Source organism: Vitis riparia, chromosome 18, assembly GCF_004353265.1.
Source record: "Vitis riparia cultivar Riparia Gloire de Montpellier isolate 1030 chromosome 18, EGFV_Vit.rip_1.0, whole genome shotgun sequence".
Taxonomy (NCBI): Eukaryota; Viridiplantae; Streptophyta; class Magnoliopsida; order Vitales; family Vitaceae; genus Vitis; species Vitis riparia.
The window spans coordinates 10274246-10294842 of NC_048448.1; the positions used below are offsets into that span (position 1 = coordinate 10274246).

Sequence of the window (20597 nt, forward strand, 5' to 3'; positions counted from 1 at the left end):
TGAATAGTAATTCCTAAAGCTAGTATTGGACGGCATCTTAATCACCCTAAAAAGATCTGTTATATCTTACATTTTACCTTGATAGACAACACGTGAAGATGTCTTCAAGCTCTGAGAATACTTAATGTAATACATATGCGCCGCAGTTTTACTTATTGGGATAGGGAATGCCTTATCTGCGTAATACATGATATTCTCTTTTCTTAATCTTCTTTCTTTGTCGGGACAATGCGTGTGAAAAAGACATTAGCATCGTTGTGCTTTAGATTGGAGGAGATATTCTTCATGGGGTTGGGGGGCAGGTTTGTTATGTTGCCGCACTCATGAATGATTCTGTCGCAATATGTCATCCCCTTCAATGTAAAAAGCTTACAATTTATCAAATTCGGGACCAACAGTAAACAGGGAGAACTTTTTCAATACAATGCACAGAGGGGCAAGAACTGTAAACAATAGCTGAGATCTTTGAAAACAAATTAAGTAAATGTACGCCACAAAGATTTGGAAGTCATAAATTGCCCCAAAAACTGAACAGTCATACCTACAAATTTTACTATCTTTGATTCTAAACTCAACGTTTCGAAAACTGTGGAGCTTTGCGAGCTTTCTTGAGACCGACTTTCTTCCTTTCAACCACTCTTGAGTCCCTTGTTAGAAGTCCTTCCTTTCTAAGTGGCCCCCTGTGGTCTTCACTCACCTTGAGCAATGCCCGGGCAATGCCAAGGGAGATTGCCTGAGCCTGACCAGAGAGGCCACCACCATGAGCTTTAACAAACACATCATAACTACTTTCATACCCCAAAGTTACCAACGGAACTTTGACGTACTGAAGCCATAATGGATTGCCTTGAAGATACTCCTACACAGCATACAAAAATTTCAATCATGATACAATAATTGCATTCAAAACCATGGAAACTAAATGAGAACGAAATAACTTTAGTGCTTTACAGAAACAATATCACCATCTCAAGTCCATTATAAGAAGCCGGAGCCCCTCACTCATAGTCTTATTCTAATGGTGAAAACACCTTCCTTCTAGGTAATTCAATATTTGAGCTGAATTGTCTTTTACTTTAGGGTCCTATTGCTTCTTACCACATATTCCAGTCATGAATGAGATCATCACTCTTCTACAATATTGAAGCAAAAAGTTAGTTATATGATTGTGACAATATATGAGAAAAGGATACGAAGTTATGGGTTCAAAACTTCAAATTATTTTATGAATATATGCTTTATGCTTAAGGATTATGAAAAATAAAACTTGAATTTTAAAGATGCTGTGCACTTAAATGATCTGTTTACAAAATGAGATATGGAAGCCTATGGATCCCACACTTGCTCTGACTTGAATAACTGATATTTTATTTTTATGACAGTTCCGCCGTCAAATTAAACAACACATGATTGATTAACATATAGACAGTATTCCCAGCTGGGGTTGGTTCCTGGACACACTTTTGGAAATAGGGTATGCCTGGTTCAGGTTTCAAGTTCTCTGCAATGCTGAAAATTTTGAAAAGTTTTGAGAAAGAACATGATGAAAACTTTAAGGTTGTGTTTGATTTCTAGAAAGTGCCATGTAAAGAAAAAAAAAATACTGAGGTTATGTTTGGTTCCCGGAAAGTACTAAGGAAAGAAAAAAAAATTACTAAGGAAAATGATTTTATCATGTTTGGTTATCATATAGAAAATTAAAAAAAAAAACTAAATATAATTAAAATTATTTAGAAACTTGTGCATTTTTAAATTATTTTATCTTTATATTGATGAATTAAAATAAACAAAATGAGTTATAAAAATAATTCATCAACTTTAACTCTATTTTTTATTTTCTTTCACTTTTTATTTCTATATACTTTTCCTCTCTATTTTCTTTCCCTTACATTTTCCCTCAAATTTTCTGGGAATCAAAGATAGCCTAAAGAAAATGATTTTCTTATATCTAGATATAATACAAAAAATACAAAAGAAAATCAAATATAACTAAAACTAATTAGAAATTTATACATTTTTAAATTATTTATTTTGTATATAGACGAGTTAAAATAAGTTAAATAAGTTTCAAGTAGCTTATAAAAATAATTTATTAACTTTAAATCTATTTTTTACTTTCCTTTCTATTTTTTCTTCCCTCATATTTTACTTCACATTTTTCAGGAACCAAACATAGCTTAAAGATTATACATGAAGTTGATTAGTATGTGTTTGTAATTACAAGTATACGTTATGAACCTTTATTTTTTATACCTCCAAAACTGCATAAAAACAAACATGGGCCATGATGCTCTATGGGTAGAGAAGTTGCAAACTACTCACCACAACTATTTTTTTATAGGCAATAAAAGATGCATATATACACGACAACAGAAAAGAGTATACCAGAGTACACAAAAAATATCTCTCTTCCTTAACAAGTTCCTAACCAATCAACAAGATCAATAAAAGGCATCGAGTCTTCTTTAATATTCATCCCAACCCATGTTAAGAGGTTACTTGGGAAAAAACATTTCAACTTTTGATATGACATCTCATCATTTACTTAAGTTTCTTTCCATCCACAATGTCCAAAATATGCATAGGGGAGAGGCTTCCAAACCTTCATCTGTTTTTTCCCTATGAAAGAGCATGTCGGCTTAATAAAGTTTCTCTAACTGTGGAAAGAAGCACCCAAACTGCACCAAATGAGGAGGTGATGCTAACTATTATGAATTTGTTTTGGGAATATTTTTTAAAACAATTCTCAAAACATAGTTTTTAGAACAGTTTTCCAAAACAGTTCTATGATGTTTTATAGAGCAAAAGCGGGAACTTGAATGTCTTCAACTTGCTTATTATATTTTCAATTTTCTTTTAAATAAATTTTAATGTAATGTTTTATTTTCAATTATTCTTCGTATTTATCCCATTATTTTTTGAAACAACGCTCAAATAACAAATGAAAACAATTGAAAAGAATTGAAAACAACTAAAATATATGTTAAGAGAACATCTTGTTTTATGGTTTTAAGAATCGAAAACTGTTTTCTAATTACTAAACATGTTTTTCTATTTTTTTGTTCTCAAAAACAACTTTTGACAAACAAATCCTACATCTTTCAATTCTCAATGCATGAAAATTGGGGATGAAATCTTGGATGGTTTGAGATGGATGACCCAATAATCTATCCCAGTCTACTGCTAATGGAATGGGATTTTACAGACCTAAATGGGGCAGGGATGCAATCTTCAAGTATGTTGTAGGTTCTCCTTTTCCAGGATGGACAAAGTAGGGGCACCATGTTCCAAACCTGGGCTGCGGATACCCCTACTGAAAAATATATCCATAAAGACAAACCAGCTAAGCAAAAATAAGTACTGTGGCTTAGTGTAGACTTTAGCTTATTGTGCTTCACATGGTGACTGACAATGCATTAATTCAGTCAAATAATCACTAGCTTTGCCCAAATGCATTTCACAACATCGAGCACATTAACAGAGAGAAATGCACAAAAATTTCGTGTCGATTGTGGCACTGCTAATTTCCAGAAAAAAAAAAAATGAAAAATGAAAAAAAAATAGAGGTCTCACAGGCAAACTCAAAAACCAAATTCTACACATTTCAAAAATTACTGGGAGAAACAAAAAGAAAAAAGCAATCAAATATATAATGTCTGCACTTATCAAATCAAACGCTAGGACACTAAATAGTTGGGGCAAAGGATTTGTAGATGGAATTGAGTTGTAATTTCAGTGTGTAGTAGCATTTCCCAACAATTATATGACAATTCACTCTAGGTGCTTTTCCGAAGTAACACAAGTTCCATAACAACAGAAGACACCCCTCCGGATGCCCAACTCTTGAGTTTACCCTAACATGTAAATTCAGATGGAAACCCACAATACACACCAATACGTGATGAGCCGAAAATGGATTGGAAAGAAGTCAGCAAAAAGGGGAAACGACCGCTATCCAATATAATATTCAAAAACCCTAACCTTAACACTACTGATTATGATTTTAATGTATCACTCCGAAATCCTAATTAGCAAGGATACAACAAAAAAGCACACAAAGAAAGAGTGATTTTCCGTGTACCTTGGCGTCACGGTAATTGATAATAACTTTGCCAGTGCCTTCCTGAAGAACGACTCGAGCAATGGCGCATTTTCGGCGACCAGTACCGATGATTGTTTGCGCCGCGAAGCCACCGGGAAGCCTTGATTTGACGTATTTCTTCAAGTCTGCTGTCTCCAATTCGAGCGGCGAAGCAACCGCAGCAGCGGAGGCAACGACGGCTAGTGAAGAGGTTTTAGTCAGATGGGAAATGGAAAGAGAATTGGAGCGGACAAAGGAGAGTGAAGAGGGTCTTTGAGAAATATGGGAAGAAAATGAAAGAGACGAGAGTGAAGATGTAAGGGAGGACATGGAAATTGCCATTGCGTGGAGCTAGGTGGGTGTTTATTTCCCTGGAAAATGGATTTCCAGGCGTTGTAAGCTGAGGGGACAAGAGCGGGTGAGAGAGGATAACGTTGCTTTGAATTGACCAAAATGACATTCACGTAAGAGGGTATAGAAATGCAGTGATGCACATTATCGACTGCGAATAAAAATGAAACTTTAAATCTATGGAATGATACTTCATTTGAATTTGTAGCACCGATAAGAGATTGTATGTATCTGCCGTGTGTGTAGAGTATTTGGTATTAATTTTAGAAAGTATTTTTATTTTTTAATATTTAAATTTTTTTATTTTTTAAGTATAAAAAATGTTAAAAACATTTTTTTAAATTATTGTCAAACATATTTGTATGCACAAATTTTGTAAATTTTGTAATGCGAATAAAATATTTATTGAAATTAAAAATATTATCGGTACAATCTCAAAAAAAAAAAAATCTTTCCAAAAAAATATTTTCATTCTTTTGTCTTGATCACATTTTGAAAGATAACGATGACGTTTTCTTGATTTCGAAAATTAATCCAGTACCACAAGTGGCTTATTCCCGAATAGTCTTGTTGAATGGGCGCTAAACAAAATAATATTATTTCCAAAAGAATATTTTCCCTTTTATTATTTTGTCTTGATCACATTTTAAATGATGATGATGACGTTTTTTTATTTCGAAGATCAATCGAGTACCACGAGTACCATAAATGACTTATTCCTGAATGACCTTGTTGAATAGCGAAGAACGTGTATGAGTTCTTTTGTCGTTTATCGAACTTGTAGAACTTGTAGGGAGATTTGATAAAACCTTTTCTTTTATTGTGAAGCCTAAAGTTACCTTTGGATTTTTTCTTTTCTAGATTTTTTTTATTTCTAAATTTCCTCTCCCCTCTTAATATTTATAAGTGAATATAGGGAATTTGAATTCAAATTCCCCGATTTTAATTACTTAATTTAAGGGATTTAGTTCCTTAATTTTAACAAATCTTTTTTTTTTGAGATTAGAGAGACTTATCCATAAGAGATTTTTTTTTTTTTCAAGACCAAATTAGTTCACTAATTTTTTTATGTCTACGATATTCTTTGTACAGTATCTAAAAGCACTTTTGGATGTACATAATTTTTTTTAATAGATAAAATATACATAATTCTATTTCTTTGTATTTCATATTAAACTTGATCTATCTAATTTTAATTTTAGTACGATACTTATTCCATATGATAATATTTATACCTCATTTTTGATACTATAAGAATTGGTTTTTATGCCCTTTTTTATGTTAATTATAATTTTAATTTTCTCGTACATAGCTTGTTTTTAAACGAGGTTGGTTAAGGTGATTAATACAATAAATAAAAAATGTATGTGTGCTTCATATATAATTTAAGAACTTTGAATGTATTGCTGGATCTTTACTTAGATCAATCTTTCAGGGAATCTCTTGAGTAAAAAAATGTACTTGAAGATCTTATAGAAAACGTAACCTTAAACATGCTCTAGGTGGATCTTTTCGGATCCGTTTATGCTTAAGTGAACTTTGAGGATTAAGGATTGAGGAGTGTATTTTTTAGGAAGAATTCTACGCACCTTTAACTCTTTTTTATATTTACATTTAATCTTATAACATTGTTTCACTGATAACGATTGATCAACACTTAAGGTTACCTTGAGACAATTTGGGCTAACATTATGTGGAATGGGTCGTGGACTATCTTACTATTTGGATGCCCACATACCCATTAATAATTTTTTAGTGACACATGATAAAGAAATATTTGAATAAAAAAATAAATAATTGTTGGGTTTAAAAAAAAAAAGTTTTGCCTTTTCAAAATCAATCTCCCTTCAATCCCGTTTCATGCTGTTGTCTTGGTTTGTTTGTTTTTTCCATTTTTTTTTTCTTTTTTCTTTCTAAGACAAGAATAAAAGGGCACTGGAAATTATCATTTTGCCCCTTCATTAAAAAATTATAAAGGTTTCAGTTTGAGACAAATTTTCAGCACATACGGGTGAAATTTTTTTCCTTTTATTTTTCTGAGAAGATCAGTAAAATTTGGAAATTCCATATTACAAAATAGAAATTGGAGGAGAGACACAGCAGGCTACACTCAACTCTTGAACATAGATGTCATGAAATCAGTTTTCCGCCTGGAATCCAAATGAAGCTCGTATTCAAACTGCAAATCCTAATTGACCTTTTAGTCTCTCTCTTAAACACCCCAGACCACTCCTACAAATACTACTACCAAAAAGGAAAAAGAAGTTGGAAAACTTATCCACAACAAAATCGACCTCTCTGCCTTTCTAATTGAATCCAAGCTGGGTGAGCAAAACTTCCGATTAGGTGAAACCATTCACGTTTTTTGTCCGAAGAAATAAAGCGTTCTTCACTTACTCTTGTGTCTGGTCAATATTGGTTTGGCCCAGAAGCATCGGTCTTTTAACTTGTCATGAAAATCAGTTTTCACCGGCAGATCCTCCCCATTTCTTCACACGACTTTCTGCCTCTTCAGCCTGCAAATTCAGTTTTTATTTCACAGTTCAACAAAACGTCTAAAATGAGTTGTCTTAATCCACCCAGCCTAGTTCAAGGTAAAGGGAAAGGAAACGAGTACTGACTTCCTTATTCCAGTTTGTCCATGAAGTGATCCCCACCAGTATTATGGTCTGCAAACAGATGCCTCCTATCATTCCTCCCCAAATACCCTGCAATACGGAAGGAGAATTCTAAGTTAATAGAAATAGAAAAAAGTAGTAACGAGATTTCAAGAGAAGGTAGGTGAATCATTCCTTAAGGAAGCTTAGAAATGAATATTTCTAAACCATTTTCAGTATATCTGAAGACGCACATCCACCTTCTAGGATTAAATCTTTAGGAAGAAAATGGGAATTACTACTAATACAAATATTCCCCTGTGAAAGGGTTATTTGTTTACTTTCAAGTAGTAATGTGAAACCAGATGGCATCAAGGGTGAGAAAAGCTATAGTATTTCACCTCTGCTCCGAGACCAAATTTGAATCCCAAGAGTATGCCAGCTGGTAATCCAACGAGATAGTAGCACCCAATGTTGATGTATGCAACAATATGTTGCCATCCAGCTCCAACAGCAACCCCTTGAGAAACAAACACAAGAATGTTAGGTCAGCATCCATAGCGTTATCTACTGCTCCTTCATGTCAGTTTTGAGTCTTGAAAACATTCAAAGCATCATATAATAGTACTCAGGAGGGAATGTTTACTCCTTTTATTTGACAAGCAGATGAATTCAGTACTAATCACTCCCGTCTCAGCAAGATTGAACAGTATGAACAAATGAATTCATCTTTCTGATTCTTACCTGATAAAACTGGTTGAAGACTGTTCAGAAGGACAGTGACACCAAGCAAGGTAGCAAGTTTGGTAGTTAAGTCTGCAACTGCAGTGCTTGTTGTGAAAAGGTAGGGGAAAACATCTCTTGTTGCAAACACTACAACCATGCAAAGCACTCCAATAGTCATGGATGTGATGGAAACCACTACAACTGCAAATTTTGCTGATGGAGCGTTGCCAGCCCCAAGTTCATTGGATACTCTCACACTGTTATACCATCCACAGTCAGTTCTTCCATAGAAACATCTCCATTTGATTATTGAGAAAACAGAGAAGAAACAAAGAAATCGGGAATTTACAGCTATTTGGCATAGCAACTACTGTTTTTAGCGAAGGCATAAATAAATAAGACATGCAGGGGGCATCACCTTATGGCAGCATTGAATCCAAGAGCAATCATTGCATCCCATCCTTGTATGTTCATGCTGCAAAATGTCACAATGTTAATTAATGAATCAACCTTCATGATACTACATATTCTGACAGAAGTAACAGAACAATGAATAATTCCAATTTGTTTTTTTTTTTTCATCAAAACATTTTGCACGAAGAGAAAATAGACATAGATGAGGTCATATTTGGATTTCAGATAAAAATTAAATGAATCATTTGCATATTACAAAGATTTGAAATGAGCCGGTTCCAATAGGCATCTTGACATCTTTTAAGGAGGAGCTTATGAAGCACCATACCAGATAGAGATGGCATCAACTGGTATCAGAGGGTTCTTCAGACGACCTGTTATCACCACCAGTATCATCAAGTACCAGAACTCCAAGCTGCAATGGAGACCATGCAACAACAACAATATTATACATAGAGAACCAACCATATCATACATAGAGATGGAGAGAGGGAGAGAGGGAGAGAGATACCATAACATAACAGCAGAAGCCAGAGAGAGCTTGACAAATCCATACAAATCAGCAAATGCCAGCATTGAGAATCCGCTCCAAGCACCATCTGATGTTGTGATGAAAATGTATAAAAGCTGTGAAATAACAATCAGCCACCACGATAAGTTCAACATGACCGCTGCTCCTACTAAGCCATACCCCAGTTTCAATATCAGTAACCAGCTAAGTACTGCATGTATCACCAGCACCACTAATGATATCCAGGCCATCACAAACACTTTCCTCTGTGCTTGCAAGAACTTTTGTATTGGAAAATTCAACGCATAAGCGAACAATTGCGGGATCATCCATAAAGCAAATTGACCTGCACCATAAAGTTAAAGCTCATCAAACCATTCCCACTTCTACCGGTGTTTTATCAGATCAGCAGGCTTCTCCACACTGAGCAAGGTGAGTTTAAGTGGTGTTCTAAATCAAAAAAGCCAAACAGGTGAAAATTCAAACTCTGCATTTTGAAGAATCAAGGCCAAAAGGTTAAAACAGCAATGAGTTTTTTTTAATGCATAATGAAACCTTGAGGCAAAAAACTAGGTACTATTTGAACAAAGTGGAAAACCGTCCTAAAAGACTACAACCAAGGCTTAATTTTTACAAAAGAGTGATAATAAATAAGAAAGTGTGAGTGTGGTTAATTTGGAAATGGTAATTTCATTGGGCCTAATAAATGAGTGTGGTTGGGGGTCAGCTTTTTGAACCAATCATATAAACACTTGGTGGAGAAATTATGGCTGAACCCCCATAGGCACCGGCGGCTGAGGACAAGTGGTAAGAAAATGAAAGCAGCCCCAACTGACAATTTGTGCTAAATATTAAAAATATTAATGGGCAACGGTCCGCAGAGAATAAAGAGGTGCAGGGTCATGGTGTTTGAGTGTTGATAATTTAAGAAAAAGAGTAAGCATGATTTACATGTATGTGATATGTGTTTGCAATAAGAAAATGAATACTGACCCGCAGCCTCAGAAATCTGGGTAGTCTCTCCAATGAGCTCGAGAATGGGAGGAGCAAAAACATAGACGGGCACCAAACAGCAGGCAGTAGTCAACAAAATGACCCATGATCTTTGCATGTATATCCCCAACATTCTAATCTTTCCGGCACCGTAAGCTTGGCCACATAGAGTCTCCAAGGCACTCCCCATCCCTAACTGCATTCACAATTTCACATTCAGTAAAACAATGCTCATTTTTTGGGATTAGCAATCGCATTCTCACTTGGTTCCTGTCAGGCTGTCAGCTCAATAACTTAGACACTTGCACCTTTAGTTTTATTACCCCTGGGACAGGGGACTGGACAGAGGCATTCTCTTTGATTCACTAAAATACCCTTATCTTCATGCCATAAATTACAGATGCTGCCCTCCTGTATTCCTATTTCTTAACCCATCATACGTACTCTTTCCGCTGTCACCACAGTGAAAATTGAAAGTTAAGGGCCTGTTTGGTTGTTGAACAGTTTTCTGTTCTTGAAAACAAAAAACGCTGAAAACGTATTTGGGAAAGGATGTGATTTTTGTTTTTTTGTGTTATCGTGTTATCGAGAGGCCTCTTTTCAGAGAAAAAAAAACAAAAGAAGCTGGTTTGCTTATTTTCTTCACTGTTCAAGGAAGAGCTGTTTTTTCTCCCACTTTGCAATCGTACTATGATTCGGGAAACCCTTTTTCAAGTACTTCAATGCATTCTTGTAATCTATCTCGGCTATTTCATGCATGAACTAAACATATATCGATGGCAAATAAACTGAAAATACTAGTGATCGGAAATTTACCATGACACCGAAGGCGAGACCCGCGATAACGGAGTTCTCGACGGAGACGGCAGCGAGCTCCGTCTCGCCGACTAAGCCAGCAAAAGTCTGCGTGAGTGCACCAAGGGAGTATTGACAAATGGCCGTGAAAATTGCCGGGCCCGCTAGTTTCCATAGCTTCTTGGACTCGGCACAGAACTTCCTGGGAAAGCTCACAGGCTTTTCCGCGTCTTCATCATTATGGTTATTGAGGAGTGGAGTTTCCATGGCCATTATCGCCCTCTGAAACCACTTCCACGATTACACTTTGACTGCGCTCTTAGCTTCTATCTGCCTCATACATATAGCATACTATGTAAACAAGAAGGGAGAATTAGGGGTGTGGAGCCATCAGTGATTCTTATCCGACCAGGTAGGTATAAGCTGAGCTGATCCTGGCTCTTTTGAAGGTTTGGTATGGCGCATCGTGACTTGGGAGTGGGGGGTAACATTCAAAGGTTTGGCAGAGACTCGCAGTTGGAGATATGTCACACGACTCACACCCTTTCCATTCCCAGGGATTATTAAATAAGGAGAACTAGGTTAGGGTGATTGGCAACTGGCATGGGTCCACAATTGGGGAATTTTGTTTAGCGGACAACCGCGGGCTGACGCTGGAAAAGTCGCGGCTAGTTAGTATGGTCAGAAATTTAGAAGTTCCCTTGGATGGTGAGTCACGTGGATTGAGTCTTGTGTTAGAGGCTTCTCGCTCCAACTGTCCACCGGGTGCTTTGTTAGGTGGGGAACCCTTCACCTAAATGTAATGTCGACGTGTCCAAATTGACATTTTGTATAGGATATTTTAATCCGTTAAATAAAAAATTCATATCCTTATACATCACATTTGATAGGGATATAATTTTATATGATATCTTTATGTAACACATTTAATATGATATATTATTTTATATTTATATTTAATTATTAAAATAAATAAATAATAATATGAAATATATATTATATTTCAATATTTAAAATAAAATTATATTCCATCTTAATATTTTTATTTTAAAAATAATTTTTTTATTACATTTAATAGTATTAATGATTAAAATATTTAAATTGTATAAATAAATTTTTATATTATGTTATTCAATATATAAAATAGTATATATATATATATATATATATATATATATATATATATATATATTATTTTATAAATATTTTTTATTTTTTATTTTTAACCACAAATTTAATTTTATAATAAAAAATTTATTTTACAAAATAAGTAATATAAAAAATAGAAAAATGATAAAAAAAAATAAAATTATTGTTCATGTGTATGTCCTATATCTTAATTTAAGATTAAAATATTTTGTATAAAAAGAATATAGAAAAGACGATGAATATGCTTTTAGGTAGACAGTAATTTTCTCACTAAGACTCTTCAAAGCAACGGTTTAACAAATAGCTGATGACACTTGTACTAGAGTGAATGTGTCTTTGATCTCCTTTGGGAAGCTCTCATCCTAGGGTTTTTTTTTTCTATTGAATTAGGTTCATTCAAGTGACTTGTCATGGTTTTTTTTGAGGAGGATTGTAAAGTATCTTACTTCTTTTGATTCTAATATTCCCCGACCTTCATCAAAAGTACTCAAAGGAATATATTATACGAGCCAATATACTAGCACTAGCCTCAATCGGTTATCTTAGAATTGATAATTAAAAGAAATATATTAAATACTCATCACTTATCTTATTCTATATTTAACTAAATATAAGATAGAATAAGTAACCTACCATATCACTAATCAAATATGAAATGAGATATAATGCATTTTCTCTCATTTTATACTACTACGTTATATCCAACCAATCCAATATAACATCATTGTTTCAAAGCTTTAATAAATACCATTAATGAAAAATCATATATTAAAATAAAATAACTACCTAAATTGGGAAAGATCACATAAAATCAAAGGTAATAAGTTACATCTAAACAACAATATTACAAATTTGGCAAGAAAAAGAAGAACATCTGAATTTCTAGTAAGATCTATGGCACCACGTCTTACTTGTAATAACTCAAGAGTAGTGTCAATTTTCAACCATCTAAAAACGCATGGAGAACAAATGAAAGGGGACTAGTCTTTGAAGCAAAGGTCAGCAGACTTTACCCACCGTATGCCATTGCCCATGAGGGCCTGTACAATAATCAAATGTAATATTTATTATCTGCAACGCTTCATATTCTGAGGCCAGACATTTGAACTATACCGATGGAGATTTGGATGACCTTTTTCTTCTACTTGAATTCCTTTTGCCCGTATTATCAATTTCTGTTGCTTGTCACTTTAAAACAAGCATTCATTTCATTAATTCTTTATTTATTTATAACCACTCCTTATAAATAATAAAAACAATTTGAAAAGCACAAATACATTAAAAGCCCACCTGACAATGACCACATTCTTGTTGAACCAATCAATCCATCAAAATGTATTAATCAAAAATCACTTTTCTCTAATTTTTTGCTTTGTTTTTCAATAATAATGTATAAAATTTCAAGTATTAGTATGATTACTTATTATGTTAAAATGAAAAATTAGATAAATTAAACACAAAAACATAAATAAGAGAAAGAAAATTTTCAACTTAATAACGTTCGGGGTTAAGGAACAAACTCACATTCTTTTATTCTGTACAAATATATCTCTAAATCTCGATATTAAGAGTGTATTTGATAGTGATTTTATGAAGTATTTATACCATTTCTAATATTTAAAAGATAAAAATTTTCAAGTATTAGAATAATTAAAAATGTTTCCCAAGATCCCCATTAAATGAACTCTAATTATTTTAGTGATGCTTTAAAAATATTTACAGTAAAAAAATCAATTGTCCAACAAGCTTGATTGTTCTATGGAAATAGCCGTAAAAAAATATAATTTTGTTAATCGATAATTACTTAGTAGTGATATGGTTTTCACAGGTGATGCTATGATAGTTATATTAAAATTTAAAGAAATAATTTACTGATGTTAGACATTTATCTATGCAAGAATAAATTCCCTTTAATTTTGAAATTATTTTTTTAAAAATAACTTTAATATTTAAAGAAAGTTAACTTTTTATTAGGATATAGAAAGTATCTTAAATTTGAAAATAATTTTACAAATTGTTTTATTTGGAAAAATATGTCTTAAAGCCGTAGATATGAAAAACATGAAAGTTGAAATTTGAGATTGGAAACTCGATCAGACTGTCAAAAGTTAAATAGTGCATCATTTCACTGTGACCGCCAGGGAGGGGGTCCACCAAAAATTCCAACTTGTATTTCTGATAGGATATCGATAGAGATGAAAAGGGGTTGAGATTTCCTTTCCCAATCATTTCCCATGCCTTGCTATGCTAACTGTACGTTGAATCTTTCCATTATACAGGTCATTGGACCCCGAGTTGGTTGCGATCCCCTTTCCCTTTCCTCACAAGTCAAAAATAGCAGCAACAGTGAATCTTTAGGACAGGTAAGGTCGAATTGGGAGATGGGTTGCTCGCAACGAACAAAATCAAACAAGGGTATCTATTAAATTATTGCCCAAGCTAAATTTTCAGTGTCTGGGTTGACTATCAAGTTAGGTTTAGTTTTGAAGATTAGTTGGGATGATCCTCTGGTTTAGGCGGCAAATGGATGGTTAGTTTAAATGGGTTCCCTTCTTATCCTATGATCATCGAGTCTCCCCTTTATTACAAGCCTGCCATTAATAAATCACTTTCATAAAAATAGCACTGGTGTTAACAAAGCCAACAAAGTCAGTCAACATCAAATGATAAAGATAGGGGAGCCATAACAATTAGAATAATACTGCAAAATGCCATTGCCTAATTCCATATTTCCACATATAGTAATTACAAGAGTCGGTCACTATGATATACACTGTCCACTGCAAACAAATACAAGATACAGATTATAGACATCTCGTTTTACTATTTTAACATATTTATACAAAACTTTTTTCTCCGTGATGTCTTGAAAGAGAAGGGCTTCAAAAAGCAGCACATGAATCAGGGATCCAAGTAAATGATTTCTGCTCGTACTGAAGCCCGTCGGAAGCGCAGCAAGTCCTTTATCAACTCCCATGCTCCATCCCCAGAAGCAGGTTTAACAGTCATCTTCTCAAGCACAGGTGAGTATGCAAGCAGAAAGTTGATGAAATCCAATTGGGGTCCAACACCTGAGATGCCAGTTAATTTCACAACCTGCAGGTGGGCAAAGGAGTAATTCCAGTGTTCTTTTTTCCAAAGGGTTGTGGATGTTTCCAGAAGAGTTTGTTCCTCTGGCCGAGCCTATAACATAGTTCAAGAAACAAGATCATTACAGTTCCCAAAATTAACTTCTAAAACTTGAATTGAAATGTCCAATCATTTTCTAATTTGGAGCAACATATAGTTGAAGAATCACAATGTCAATTTCCCATGAAATTCAAGTAATACTTGAGAGGAAGATTCTCACCAACATTTCTAGTTCTTGTAGATTAGGGGAACTTCTTAGGAGGCAAAGAGCAGTTAAATTCTCCTCCACAGAACTGAAGTTTACGCATATGGAAAGATGAGTCAGATCAATGCATGGAACAGGCAGCTTCCCTGGCACATCGCCAGCAGCTAAATACTGGAAACAAAGAGAAGTTACAGAACAAGTGTAACATAACATAAAAGCATACTAAGAATGAACACAGGTAGGCTGTCTATGGACATCCCTTGGAAATTGAATCAATTGATTGGGTTACATGGCATTTCAAACAAGTTAGTTGCATAACATAGAAAGGATGCTGCAGGCACCAAAAATATTATAGAAATAAGGACATTAAATGAATTCTTTGACGTGTCTCTACATAAACAAGGGTAGAAAACAACATATATATTCATTTAAATTCCAGAGATGGCCTCATTTCAAATCTCTCATGGGACCCAATAAGACCTTTCAATTTCCATGGGACATGCGAATATGCCCATAAGTAATATTAGTAGAATCTTTACCTTTAGAAAATAACTCTGTATCTCAAGCCTCTGGATACGGGGGAGATGGGCAAAAAACTTGAGCAAATTGCTAGAATTTCCATCAGCCAGATTTTTATCATTTGTTATATCCTCATACAAGCTAATGGAAACTGTAGCTAAAAGGAAGGTATTCTTGAAATTAACATCATAAAACACACCTCCGGTGTCAAAGAATTGGAGATTTGGAGCATGAATATTAAGGTGGGTGAAACCATCAAAGTTCATCAATGTAAACTTCTCAAGCAGAGGGCAGCTAGAAATCAGATTTTCAAATGCATCTTGGGCCATGATAATATGCTGAAGATCAAGGCTCTTCAAGCTCATGAATCCTTTGAACGTTGGAGGAGGCTTTAGCAAAGAATTAAATAGCTCTAAATGAATCAAACTTTGGCAATTGTATAAGCAAGAAGGTAGCTTGTAGTGTTGACCCTTCCATATTTCAAGTGTGAATTCTCTGATAGGGGTTCTTGATAAATATAGAATCCACCGATCAATGTCACTACCACCTAAGATTTCTCGGTGAGACAACTTGAACTTGTGTATTGGGCCAGTGTGAAGCAAGAGGACATGATCAATAATGTTCACAAGCTTATTCTTGACAAGCGTTTGATCTTGGGAAGAAATTGAAACACACCGATTATCAAACACAAGATATGGAAGGGTAACCCATTTGAACCTCCACTTGCTTGACAAGACACTCATCCTCACAGCATCCCTAATTGACAACAGTGACAAAATTTTGTCTATAATATGTCCTGGCAAGTTGCTGATCTTATCCAGCTCCATATCCATTGCAAGGGACCTGGGCAGTTTTCTTTCTGAAACAGGGAACAAACCAAATTCATTTATCAACAATAAGGGAACCTTTATGAACGTGTAGCACAGATAGAGGCATGTTGAGCAGAAATACAAGATTTTTGTTTTAAATATCTTTTAAGAAAGTTTGTTAATTCAACCAACCAAATTATCTTTTACAATTTTAGTTCATCACAAGGGTCACGGCACAATGAAGTAGATAGATAGCAAAATGGTACATAAGGAATTGACTTGATTCTGATGGTTGAATAAAAAGAAAAAAGAAAAAATACAGAAAAACTAGTGCCCTGCAATGGACCTTATCAAACTACAGTTACTAAACAAGGATTTCATTTGTCCATTAAAAGCATTAGTGTTTCCTTTAGCTTTAGTCACTGAAATGCTACTCAGATGAGCAGGAAAGCATCAAAGGCAATAAGCCTTTGCATTTATCACATGAAAAAGGAAATGTGCATCTTGTTGCAGTTGTGACTGAACATAGTTATGTGGTGTCAGTCCTAATATTAGTTGTAATGGCTACTTCCTTCCATTAGCAAAATTAGGTGGTATATATTCAAGGGTGTTAGGATTCAAACTACGAACAGAAGTACTGTCATCCAAAAATTGCTAAATAATGGTGCATGCAAAAAACAAGTCACCGAAGGAATTCAAGAATGGAAGATGTTAAACAAAAAGAATGGCATCTGACCAACATTTTTGTGCTTGGATCTTGGGAAGTGTAGGGTAGAGGAAAAAACAGGAAGAAATATGAAATTCTTGTCTGACTTACCATGGAAAAATACTAAGGCAATTAAAATATCACAAAAATTACTTAAAAAAGCTTTATAGATTTTCAAAGTTTTCATTTCTAAAGGCTATGTTTGGTTTTTGGAAAGTTTGAAGGAAAGAACATAGAGAAAAAAAATAGGAGGAAAAAAAATGAAAACATTATAAAAATTTTCTTTTGCTTCATTGTTTATGAAAAAGTGGCAGGAGAGAAAATTAACTTGTTCATGAATATGGTTTCCTCAAACTTCCCCACTTCCTTTTTTTCCTGAAAAAAAAGAAAAAGAAAAGAAAATGGAGAAGAAATTCTTTTAACATTTTCTCCTTTCTTTTCCATTGTATCTTTTTCTTCACATTTTCCCATGATATCCAACATAGGAAAATCATTTTCCTTAAACATCTTTTTCCCTTTCTTCGCACTTCCTAGTTATCAAACATAGTAAAGGGAAAGTCAAATTGGAAAAGGATCAGAGAACAATTTACTGAGTTCATTCAAACTTATGTTCTGTTTCTATAAAACTTTTCCTTCCCCTCCTCACATTCCTCATACAATCACACTTTCATCGTGTCCCTCACACAATCAAATTCCCATGATTCAAACAAAGCATTAAAAACGAAAAAAAGGAAGGGGAACAATCCATGAGCTCAATGTTTAAAAACAACAACCATTATGTGAAATCGTAGTGCTTCAGTGGCTGGCTTTCCTTCATAGACAAATTGTCCCTCGATTTCTCTTAAATTTTCCAAGAACCAAATATAGCCTAAAGGCTTTCTAGGAATCAAATGGATTATTTATGGAGTTCCATCATCATCCTAAGCAGACATGCATAAAAAACCTTGTAGTATTGCTATATTCACTATTTTCTTGGTTTACATTTGTACCCTTATTTAATGACTTTCTGAAACCAAGATAGGATTCTAATTAACCCACCACTATTTTGACTCTTTTCCAAAAACTCTCAATATCTCCCAATAAATAAAAATTAAAATAAAACTATAAATCTTAAAAAAAAAGAAAAGAAAGAAAAGTTCATAAATTCTGGTAAGATAAAGCAACTTCTAATTTGACTCCACGTATCCTAAATGTAGAAATATACCTACTCTACAAAATTACCTATATACCCCTTGTTCCCATCAGCAGGGAGAACAAGAGGAACAGAAGAACTAAAAGGAATTGCCAGCTGATTATATGATTTAAAGGGGCCGGTTCTTTGTTTCTTGTCTGCATTTCAACTTCTAGGAATGGTACTCAAAATGGGTATTTCACGAGAACAAGGTTTTCCAAAATGAGCAAATCAAAGTTCAATCGTCGTCCACAAAATAGAATATTCACCAAATGCATCATTGAAAACCTAATTTCTTTGACTAATGCAGATGCAATTTCATTTGGATGTAAAGATCATCTCCATGATGCAAAACACTTATATCAAAAGGATGAATCGCAGCAAATGTCGTAGGAGAAAAGCAACAGAATACGCCGTACAGAAAAGGACAGAAATTTTACCTTCTAGGCAGTACACTTTGTGCCTTGTTTCCCGAAGACAATGATACCAGCAAAAGCGATCTTCAATTATTTCTACCGCCAATAAACTGTTTGAAAACTTGGCAACGATAGGTCATGAACCAGATCATTGCTTAATAAAAAATAATAATAATAAAACCCCCTTTTTTTTTTAATTTTGAAAACATATAAACGGAGCTATGGAAGTAATTATACGTACAGCATAGAAGAATCGGGTTTGATGGGGTTCTGGGGAAGGAAAAATGTCTCAATCCCATCACTGTCAGGGTAAGCGGAGAGCAATGGCGACGGCCTTTGAAGATTTTAGGAATTTGGATGGTGAGAAGTAGGGTAGAAAGGACGGTGGGTGCGGCCAAAATTGAAAATTGCCTCTTTTCAAGTACCCATGAATAGAGTGTTTTTGAACGGATCGTGTTATTTTTTAAAATACCGTTTTTCCAAAAGAAAATTCTACGGTCACCAAGAGAGGCAAGGTATAAAAATATTATAAAATTTTCTTTTAAAATACTAATCAAACAATTAAGAAAAAGCTTTTATATATTTGAAATGTATGTAATAAAAATACAAACTGTGTAAGGTCTATTATTACATATTTTTCATTTATTATTATTATTTATTTATTATTATTATTATTATATTTATTTTATCTTTATTTTTTTCCTTTTTTACTTTTTTTTTCTTTCTCTTTTTCCATGTTTCCCCATGTCCTCCCTTATCTTTTCTCTTCATTTTCTTTCTTTTTTCTTCCTTTTTTGTTGCTTCATTTCCCCACCACATCTCACCTAATCCACCCTGCTTTTTCTTTTTTCCTTTCTTTTTCTTTATTGATTCCTTTGCTTTCCCATTTTCTTCCCTATCTCCATCTCCATGCATTCCACTTCACACTTTACCATCATCTATGAAAAAACCATTGTTGGCACTGTACCCATCTCCACCTTGCATCTTCATCTCATTAAGACGTTGTTGTCACTTATCTTCCTCATCTTTGACAGTGGTGGCATCATTCCTACACAACCTACACTTCCAGTGTCACCTCATAACGTTGTCTTCTTCATTGTCGACTGCATTGTACACTGCCACTATTAAAAAACATTTTGAAACTTCTAAAGAGATTATTTTGCCACGTGGTGTTGAATAATAGGCTAGGCCATTAGGGTTGGTTTCCTCTTTTGTATAAAGCCTTGTAATCTACACTTAATAAAAAAAAAGGAAAGAAATACTCATTTGCTTGTTTTTGTTATCTGTTTTTTTTTTCTCTCTCTATTTCTCTCATACAATATTTACACAGAAAAGAAGAATTTATATAACATAGGACAAAAACGAGTAAAGAAATATTTCTTCCTCTTTCTTTTATTAACTGTATGTTATAGGGATTTATACAAAAACGAAGAAGACCAACCTTAACAACCTAGCCAATTATTCAACACCACATGATAAAAGAATCCTTTTAGAAGATTCAAAATGTTTTTTAACACTCCCTTGCAAGCTAAGAATAGAGAAAAGGATGATGTTTAACTTGTCACAAAGTTTGTAGAATGAGGATGATGAGAAAGGCTTTGTGAAGATATTTTTTGTTTGATCATAGGTTAGAACATGTTGAATAACTAAGGTTTTCTCCAAAACTTTGTTACAAACAAAGTAAAGATCAAACTCAATGTGTTTCATTCGAGAGTGTTGAATTTGATTAACACTTAATGATACATCGTTGAGGTTATCACACCAAATGACTAGTGTTCGAGGTTGTGGAATTCATAGTTCTTCCAACAATCACTATAACTACACCATTTCAGCAGCAACATTGGTTAGGCTCCAATACTCTACTCCATTTCTAAAGAGATGGTGTGTTGTTTCTTGGAGCTCTAGGTGACTAAGTTTTGTCCAAGAAATATGTGGTAGCCTGAAGTTGATTTCCTATCATCAAGATCAGATGCCTAATCCAAATTAAAAAAAAAACTTTCAAGAAACAAATGTGATGGTTTGGAA

The 20597-nt window shown here is 34.1% G+C and overlaps 3 protein-coding genes across 4 annotated transcripts; all 3 read right to left on the reverse strand.

The window, feature by feature from the left end:
• Positions 1–331: 331 nt before the first annotated feature.
• On the reverse strand, positions 332–4546 carry LOC117906563 (30S ribosomal protein S9, chloroplastic). Its single transcript, XM_034819626.1, has 2 exons — positions 4082–4546; positions 332–859 (listed from the first exon to the last, which is right to left on the reverse strand). Exons 1-2 carry the CDS (start codon positions 4421–4423, stop codon positions 572–574), a joined length of 630 nt encoding a protein of 209 aa, XP_034675517.1. The 5' UTR covers positions 4424–4546; the 3' UTR covers positions 332–571.
• Positions 4547–6438: 1892 nt separating this feature from the next.
• On the reverse strand, positions 6439–10890 carry LOC117907259 (protein DETOXIFICATION 33). The gene is made up of 9 exons (XM_034820742.1): positions 10490–10890; positions 9674–9869; positions 8681–9026; positions 8498–8584; positions 8174–8230; positions 7774–8012; positions 7431–7549; positions 7054–7140; positions 6439–6948 (listed from the first exon to the last, which is right to left on the reverse strand). The coding sequence occupies exons 1-9, from the start codon at positions 10739–10741 to the stop codon at positions 6892–6894; spliced, it is 1440 nt and encodes a 479-aa protein (XP_034676633.1). The 5' UTR covers positions 10742–10890; the 3' UTR covers positions 6439–6891.
• Positions 10891–14307: 3417 nt separating this feature from the next.
• On the reverse strand, positions 14308–18956 carry LOC117905877 (F-box/FBD/LRR-repeat protein At1g13570-like). Of its 2 annotated transcripts, none has more exons than XM_034818738.1 (5): positions 18814–18956; positions 18597–18682; positions 15491–16329; positions 14967–15122; positions 14308–14800 (listed from the first exon to the last, which is right to left on the reverse strand). In XM_034818738.1, exons 1-5 carry the CDS (start codon positions 18816–18818, stop codon positions 14519–14521), a joined length of 1368 nt encoding a protein of 455 aa, XP_034674629.1. In that variant the 5' UTR covers positions 18819–18956; the 3' UTR covers positions 14308–14518. The 2 variants fall into 2 exon arrangements, with proteins under 2 accessions (XP_034674629.1, XP_034674630.1); XM_034818739.1 differs by having other exon boundaries at positions 18597–18726.
• Positions 18957–20597: the final 1641 nt, after the last annotated feature.